The 8900-nt window shown below is 37.7% G+C and overlaps 2 protein-coding genes across 3 annotated transcripts; one reads left to right on the top strand and one right to left on the bottom strand.

The window, feature by feature from the left end:
• Window positions 1–934: 934 nt before the first annotated feature.
• On the bottom strand, window positions 935–5433 carry LOC140953118 (cyclin N-terminal domain-containing protein 1-like). Of its 2 annotated transcripts, XM_073402621.1 has the most exons (7): window positions 5250–5433; window positions 3886–4026; window positions 3677–3752; window positions 3413–3578; window positions 2775–2937; window positions 1826–2061; window positions 935–1056 (listed from the first exon to the last, which is right to left on the bottom strand). In XM_073402621.1, the coding sequence occupies exons 2-7, from the start codon at window positions 4010–4012 to the stop codon at window positions 970–972; spliced, it is 855 nt and encodes a 284-aa protein (XP_073258722.1). In that variant the 5' UTR covers window positions 4013–4026; window positions 5250–5433; the 3' UTR covers window positions 935–969. The 2 variants fall into 2 exon arrangements, with proteins under 2 accessions (XP_073258722.1, XP_073258721.1); XM_073402620.1 differs by lacking the exon at window positions 5250–5433 and having other exon boundaries at window positions 3886–4060.
• Window positions 4687–8600, top strand: LOC140953119 (actin-related protein 2/3 complex subunit 3-like). Its single transcript, XM_073402622.1, has 8 exons — window positions 4687–4812; window positions 4901–4994; window positions 5165–5241; window positions 6111–6179; window positions 7073–7199; window positions 7591–7685; window positions 7955–8030; window positions 8506–8600. Exons 1-7 carry the CDS (start codon window positions 4807–4809, stop codon window positions 8015–8017), a joined length of 531 nt encoding a protein of 176 aa, XP_073258723.1. The 5' UTR covers window positions 4687–4806; the 3' UTR covers window positions 8018–8030; window positions 8506–8600.
• The last annotated feature ends 300 nt before the right edge of the window (window positions 8601–8900 follow it).

An 8900-nucleotide genomic window follows, 5' to 3' on the forward strand; every position in this document is an offset into this window, starting at 1 on the left:
CATGAGTAATTTTATCCTGAAGGTCTTTCTGTGTTTGCTCCTTGTCCTTTGGAGTTCTTATTATAACGTTAGCATCGAAATTCAAGGACTTTCCAGCACTGGCTGCAATTTTCAAGTACTTTCAAGTACTTGCAAACCCTGTTATCACTATCATTATCAATTCACTTAAAAAAAACATCCTCATCCAAGATCATAGACAGAGAAAAATGAAAATATATTATAATAAATATTATCTTTATCATTATTATCATCATTATGTTGTTTCTTATGTCAATCACAACACAGCAGTATTATATGCTTGTTAAGGCTGCGTAGCACCAGAAACCCAAAAGGAGTTTAATCAACCCCTTCTGAGTTTCTTGTGGCACTCATTGGAGTCAACATTGAGGTTTTATTCTGATAGAATCTGTTAGTTTTTAGAGGTCAATATACTACCAAGCTTTTGTTTCACACTCCATTGCTTCAACGTAGCTGAGCTAAAGCATGACAAAACTTGGGTGGCTTATGGAAAATTGGTTGTCAATATAAGCTTGCCATCCTCTCTAATGTAAACTTGGGATTATCAAGACAGTGTTTGCCTTGGCTTGAAAGAATTGCAGTTATTCCAGCAATATCTGAAGCGTTGAACATTTATTGTGCAATGCTCAGATGTTGCTTGAATAACTGTTAACTTTATCCCTTAGTTTAATTTTTGTTTATATTGTTCTCTGTATTATTTGTTCTGATTAGGGACTGGTAATATTGCCTTTGTAAAGTCTTATTTCTAAGGAAATTGAATAAACTTGTTTACTATATGTATCTTTATTGTGATATTTTTTTGTCATTCTTGGGAAAGTCGTTATTGTAAAATGTTTTCCAAAAATCGTTCTCAAATCATTCTAACAGATTACGTATTTCACAAATTTGGGTTATTTCTTATGATAAAATTGACATAATAAGCACTCCCTTTTGCCTGGGCAAATAATTTGATTATAGTGTGTGCTCAATAATAATGGTAGCAAAATCCAAAACATCATCCACTGGAATTTGAGTGATCCGTCCAAGCTGCTCCACCACCTATGGACCAACAGAATTGACATAACCCTACGATATCAGCATTTTTTTGGAAATGAGTGATTTTTTCTTGGTAAATATAGTGCACAGTGACTAGAGATTACAGACAGGCAGACAATGATAATAATAATGATAATGATGATGATAATTTTTTAGGAGCTTTTTTAAGAATTAAGAATTAGCAATACAAGATTTTATTCTTTTTAACTTGTTTCTTTTTTAATATCAGAGACGGATAATTTTCTTTTGTCATGACTTAAACACTGGACTGCCTGCGAGAGATGATGATGATAATAAAAAAAAAAAAAAAAAAAAAAAAAATAATAATAATAATAATGATAGCCTGCGTAGCTGGCGCCTTTTTTGGTGTGTTTTTCTGCTCAGTGTGTGTCTGATTTTCTTTTTTGTCCTTGGTTCAGCTTTTACGTGGCTGTATCTCTTACTTTGTGAATCACAAATGAAAAAACACATAAGAAAAATGCCAGCTACACAGACTATAACAATGATACTAATAAACAGCCAATTGAAAACAAGTAATAATTTGTTAACCAGCTAGACATTCAAAGCACTGTCCCTTTGTGATCTGTAACTGCCATGCTTCTTGCCCACTATTCATGAACTGGTATCTATTTTGTACCTTGTTAACACTAAATCATTTGAATAACCAAACAGTGAAATCACTTAACCATTCTCCTTCCCTGTAACCCTAGCTCCAGTTAAAATTTGTAAGTTCTACTGTTATTTAGCAATGGATTGAACAACAGTTACTAACCATGTCACTGGTTCCCTGATTTACAATAAAGGATGCTGCTCCAATGACTGACACTGCAAGCAACATTAGATCATTAGCTAAAACAGATAGCTTTTGCCTGTCATTTATGCAAGTTTCTCCTGTTGCTGCCATGCACAACTTGCTGTAGATTTCTTCGTACTTTAGGTAGACAATGTCCAGTAGCTTTACACTGGCATCGTGAAGAAGCTTGACTTGAGAGCGAGAGTCGTTATGTCCTAAATAAGAAAAGGAAGGATAAATCAAAATGCTGTTAATACTTAAGTAACTTCCTAGAATTCTAGCCAATTCAAGTAATCAGTGACAGTGTTTTTCTTTTTTGGGCAATAAAAAAAATTAACCAACCAGAATTCAGGGGTCTGTTGGTAGTACAGTATATAAGTCCACTATTCTTTTTAAAAATATTTTCAGTTCAATTTTTTGGCTCTCCTCTGTTTCTCTATAAGTGTGTGAAAAGCTGGTTACTGTCATCTATTGTCTTGACAAGCTGGCTTTACTAGGGACACAAACCAGTGGCAGATCCAGGGGAGGGGCCCTTAATTTTAGATCAAACTGAGGCCTGAAAGGCCGAAAAAAATTTTTTTTGGAGCCTCCCCCCCCTTTTCTAAGGGTCTGGATGACCGGCCCCCACCCTTATCTCAAGGTCTGGATCTGTCACTGCAAACCGTCATGCTTTGCCAGAATGAGTGGGTGTGGCTCTAGAACTCAGCTGCCCTTATGTATTTTTCTTTCGTTTTTGTTTCTTTACAGTACTTCTATTTATTACAGGGTTCACTGCTAGTGTGCGAGATGGGTATATTGCCTCCCATTTATTGGTTAAGGTGTGACCCTGAAATGACTCAAAGGACCATTGCAGTCAGTCATTCTCTAGGAATTTTGTTACTATTTATTTTGAAATCCGCATTTCTTTCTGATTCCCTTTTTTACTTACCAAGTATCTCAAGAATTGTTTCTAAAAATGTCAGCGGTGTTGTGATCAAGATATGATAGTCCAAGGTTTTAAGGATTCGTAGCTCTGATTTCACCATGCTCCCCAGCGTGTAACAATGACCAATGGAATTGAGGAATCTCTGACCTTTGGTTGGTGTTACTAACTATGAGGGAATGAACGTAAATAATGAGCCACATTTTTCAACTTCCAGAACTTCCCATTTTGAAGTGTTAACCTACAAGTGTCACCTCCATATGGACAATGAAAAGCGCTATGCTTTATTACCCTCCCACCAGTATCTCATCGCCTCCATTCAATCTTTCAAGATTGTACAAATTCCCTCTGAGGAAGCAGAGATATGGATAAAGTGGAGCTGTTGCCATTTAAAACTTATAGTTCATTTACGGGCCGACCGTTTGACTTTTGAAGGGGGTGTGGGTGATTTGGTTTGTGTAAGAAATTTTTTTTCTTCAAATCTCTGGTGATAGGATTTTTTCCCCGACATACAAAGCCATTGTATGGCAGTTATTTCCTTGCAAGATTTTTTTTTCGCTGGAACGGTCTGCAGGGTATTTTTTTCTGAAATCATCCATACCCCCCCCCCGCCCCGCTCAAAAGTCAAACGGTCGGCCCCTTACCTTATAATGCGATGTCAACTTGCTTGCTAGTTGCACACACGACATAATTCTGAGAGGAACCTGTGTTTTTACTCGGTTTTCCACCTCTTTCCAGTTCTTTTGCTGGTTTGTATCTGAATTTGAACGTATAAGGTCATACAAACTGCACACATGTTTTGCCATAAATCTGAAAAAAAGTTCGTTGACCGGATGAATATAAGCTTACTTTTCATTTCCAAAGAAAAATACTATTTTTATAAGGAAGCTTAAAAAAATTTCACTCACTTGTCAAAGATTTCTATGGCTAAGAAGCGCGTTTCCATTGGTAATCCCATTTCTCCGCAGAGAAGAAAAACATATTCTGAAATTACAGGTAAAAGGCAAACATGTGAAGTCCAGCTAGTCAATGACCCGAGGCTCTGAGTTTTTTTTTAATAACTCGGCTTTTTCGACGAAGATTAAAAATTAGATAACGTGTAAATGAACCCTTTTACCTGCCGTTTTTCCTCCTTTGAAAAATCCCTGTATACCACTTGCATTGTCCATATTTTTTTCATTTTCATCGGCTAAAACATACAACGCTTCTTCCAACAACTCAGGTGGCAAACACGCCGACTTCATGTTGAACACAGGTTCTGGAGGAGTACCGAAAATTCTGTTTTTATACATTTTTTATGAAATTTTACATTTTCCTGCCCTTCGCAAGAAAACGCGTAGTAAAAAGACTTCGTTTTACGAGCTTAAAGTCTCGGAATTACTTCGAAAATATCATGTTGATGGACTGAAGGAGTTTCAAAGCTCATATCTTTTCCGTCTTGCGCGTGTGGGGCGGCCGCCTGGTGCGGCGCGCGCTTTCAAATTTTGGCGGGAAATCTGGGTGAGCGGGCTGGGATCCAGGTCACATGATTCCTAACTAGATCCATCCATGCTAGATCCCAGAGTCCTTTACGGTCACTTGACCATTGGAGCATTGGAGGCTTCTAAAAAGTTTTAAAAAGCTTTTTTGCTGTCTGGGACAATTTCATTGTCACCCAATACATTCTTTTGTGTGTCTTGCCGGTCAGGCGTTTTTTTTCATTTAAATTGAATCACATTCTGAACAAAAGCGTCATTTCAAAATCAAAACAGCTTGGCCAGCCTTTTACCTTGAGTTAAGTACTACAGGGTTGTTAAATAGAACAAAATTTTATTTCAACAGACTTATTTTTTATCTTAAGAGAAGAAAAAACAGAAACTTCTCTTTGCCATTGCACCTGAGTCCGTCCAGTCCACCTCAACAACGTCCATTTCTGGTACGGGTGAACTGGGTACTATCAATCTTACTTCCATATATGGATGACGATTGAGGAGGGTTTACTTCCTCCCGATGTTGGATTCCTAAAGTGAGCTGTTTCTGTTTATTTCTAGCATTTAAAATGCCGGTAAGTACCTTTTGTTGAGCGAGAATGCTTGATCATACTTCAAGAAAGCTTTTCGCTTCATTTAATAGTTTATTTGTTTGATTACTAGGCGTATCATTCGTCATTACAAGCGCCTAATTCCATAGGCAACATGGCGCTTCTTCCTATCAACACGAAGTTCAAAGGGCCAGCTCCGCCTGGAGGTACAGCTCAAACAGCTTTTTTCGTTATTTGTTTAAGAAGTAATTATTTATTGTTAAGTCGCCAAATGGCTTAAGTTCTTTGAACAGATGAAGCTGTAATGAATTAGGTATCGTGATATCCGATCTTTATGTTAAGCTTCTGTTTTTACTGTCTCTTTTATGGTTTTTAGATGGAAATAATGACATCATCGACGAAGCAATCTACTTCTTCAAGGCCAACGTGTTTTTTAAAAGTTATGAAATCAAGGTACTTACAGTTATAACTGTAGCATCGTGATATTTAACTGCACTGATTAGCTCCAATGTTTGTTGTAAAACACTACTTTGAACCACCCTCCCCCTGAAGGGGCAATAGGGAAAAACTCCAACAAGTGACATAACTTTGAAACAGCGACATAACACAGGTGAAGTCGTGAGATATCATACATAGACATAAATGCGACCTAGACAGACATAATTTCAAATTATACAATAGTAAAATACAGACAGCTACATAGCTTCCTCCTCAACACATGAATTGACAGGTTTTGAAGTTTTGACTCAAGGACATTCATACTTCCTCCTAAGACCTCCTACCTCCCCCCCCAGCATCTCTTGTTGCAGTCAACCCTTGTCTTGCTGACATTTATGGACACCGCAATAAAATGGACAGTCAGTAAATCTGGGCAAAAACTCTTGCTTTCATGGACTCTCACCACTAAAAACAAACTTTTGGTCTACGAGAACAAATCCAGCAAGGGGCCAGTGCGGAACTCGAACCCGGAACTGCAGAATTGCAAGTCTGATGCGCGGACCACTCGGCCATGCTGCCTCCTCCTCCTCCTTGAGGTTGCTCATTTTCACTGCCATCTCCTCTACCCCAAGGCTGAGTTGTTCAACAGAGCATAAGCAGAAATCTATATTATTTTTGGCCACAACTCATTTCCTAGACTGTTTGTTTACTGGGATTTCACACCCCAAACCTCAGACCAAACTAAGCTTCAAACAACCTGTTTACAGGATATGATCATCAGATCACTTCCTCCCCATGTATGAGGTTCTGTCTCAAACAAAGCAGTAAATACATTTACAAAGTTACTATAATATTTTATGTTGATTGTATTTTTTTGGTTTCAGTCTCCAGCGGACCGTGTTTTAATTTATCTGACACTTTACATCTCAGAATGCCTGAAGAAACTTCAAAGAGTACGTTAATTTAGTTTTTAATCTCAGACTATTCTCAGTACTGGAAATAACAGAAGAATATTTTCATAACCAAAGATATCCCACACAATTCCTAGCTTTTATATATTACCATCATTCTTCCTCTTGTGTGCATTTGTCTAAAAGAATCTCCGAGGGCAGTCAATGACCCACTCTCCCTACCCCCAGGCATGATGCGGTGCACTGCTGTCAATGCATGTAAATGTACTGCTGTCCACACCTGTGGACAGCGACCCTTTTTATGGCTTCCATATCTCATTGTATATTTATGTGTATTGTAGGTAGTGAGAATATGTTACTATGTTAACACTTGGTACCTGACTACAGTTTTGTCAGGGTACTGTAGTTGACACACCCTTATCCCCCTGTTGTGGTTCAGTTTTATCCTTGGTTGATGTTTTATCTTCCTTTGTATTTGCTTTGTGATTTGTATGTTAATTAGTGCAAAAAAGGAAAGGAGAAATTGAACCAGGGCTAAGACTGAACCACAACATTCTCTTACCAGAATTGGGACACAGTAGCTATTTATATGCCTGAGTAGAGAAAGTTGAGACCTTTGTTTGTACACTAACTTAGTTAGAAGGCATGGTAGTCCCATTCCAGTGGTGTACTACCCACACTTCACTGCTACAGTCATGGTGAGGGTCACCGGGTATGTAACCCCAAGTTCTAAAAATTCGATTCTATCATGTGCCTTTTGTTGTCATTGAAAATCCTCACTCAGGAAGTGTCAATAAGGTAATTAATGGTATTGTATAGTACAGAGTTTAGTGCCCAGGCACCGATTGTGAGCATACCCTCAAGCCTCTCTTGTCACCAGTAACTTGGCTTACTCAGGCTGGTATGCTCAATATATTCACTTAATTTTGTTTTAGTGTCAATCTAAAGTGGATGGGAAAAAAGAGATGCATTCATTAGCAATTGCCAACTTCACTCTTCCAGGAGATAATGGCTTTCCATTAAATGCAATGTACCAGAAGCCAGCCAGTAAGGCTGAAGCAGGTATTGTCTTTATTAGATGTGTGTTATAACATGTATAAATACCTGTTATGGTTAAAATTTTTCCATAGTTTAAATTTTATTTCCCTTAGCTTTTTAGGTATGGTAATGTCTGATAATGACATTAAAAGAAGGGAAACCACCAACATATAGGCAAATCTTCATTTACTGTATTTTCCTCATTGATGCACGCTTCTTGATTCTAATCAGGTTACAAAAATGCAGTCTATAAATACAAGCACTTTCACTTTTTCTACAGCATTTTGTCTTTTTCTATGAAACCCCCATGGTAATGAAGCAAAATATAAACAATGAAGTAAGCCAAGATTTGCCTATTATACAACTCTCAGTAAAATTGTCTAAATGTTTCATACTTTTTTTTCTTTGTGGCCAGACTCCATGAGGGGATACTTAACTCAGCTGAGACAAGAACTTGGTCAGAGAATTATTGAAGCTGTGTTTGATCCTCAGACAGATAAACCATCTAAGGTAAAATATTAAGATCGCTTGGAAGTGATTTTTCAGTTCTTTCCCACCTAGGTGGAGCTGAGGGCTTGGTAAAACACAAGTCTTTGTTTTCATTTTACATTGTGTTATTTAGGTGTTTGCAATAGAGCAGTTTTCACTTGACTGTCGTAAAACCAAAACCAAAGTAAATACACTAGCCAACCAAAGGGCGTAGTAAAACCAAAACCAAAACCAAAACCAATTACTTTCGACAGTCAAGTGAAAACCACTCTAATTGTTCTTGTTTTCAGTGGTGGATGTGTTTTGTGAAGAGGAAGTTTATGGACAAGAGCCTCTCTGCACCTGGACAGTAATGCTGTAAAAAAAGTAAGTTAATGTGAAAGAAACTTACACTTGATGGAAATACAAGGTGGTTCTACATCTAAATAATCATCCCCTCTAAACAGACTCCTCAAGTTGATCCCTTATCAGTAATTCATTTATCGAAATCATTGGCATCATCTAGACCTGTTGCGTAAATGATGTAGTCTTAAATGCAGCTGTCTCCACGTCCTAACCTGTGGGAGGCATGCCCCTCCCCCCCCCACTGGTTAGAGGGTGGAGACAGCTCACTTTTTTCAGACTATCAATGTTGCTGCTTTTCTAATAATTCTTAAAAAAGGACGAATGCTACACAAAGGAATACAAGGCATATAGGGTTTGAGTCAACTGTAATTCTGTCCTTTTTAACTGGTCCTAAGTCATGAGCTATTTTGTTGGAACCAGCCTTTTTTTCATGCCCTGTGTACGAAGATTATTAGCTGACTTGCTGTTCTTGTTTGCTGTTTTTTTTTTTTTCCAGGTCATTTATGTTCGTACATCATGGCTGACTTGAGAACAAAACCTGTGTAAAATGTGAATTTTTGAGTTTAAAACAATAAAGACAGTTTTACAGAACTTCATTAGTATTTTTTTTTGTGGTTTGTGGGTCCTTTTGGTTTGTCAGGGAATGGAGTAACATGTGACAGGTCAAAAGAAGATCTGTGTAGCAGGTTACTGGACTATTATGTGTTTCTCCCAAAATTCACTGGCATAGAATCCTGAAAACAATACCTCTTTGTTAACAATTTTTTGTGGCAAAGCTAATTTTACCTTGTAATTAAATTAATGACACCTGCCTACTCATCAGTCAAACAATGGTGATGAATGACTGAACTCTATCTTTGCCCAGTCATCTTCATTGGCCGACTGAAGAGT

The sequence above is a fragment of the Porites lutea genome, chromosome 11, assembly GCF_958299795.1.
Source record: "Porites lutea chromosome 11, jaPorLute2.1, whole genome shotgun sequence".
Taxonomy (NCBI): domain Eukaryota; kingdom Metazoa; phylum Cnidaria; class Anthozoa; order Scleractinia; family Poritidae; genus Porites; species Porites lutea.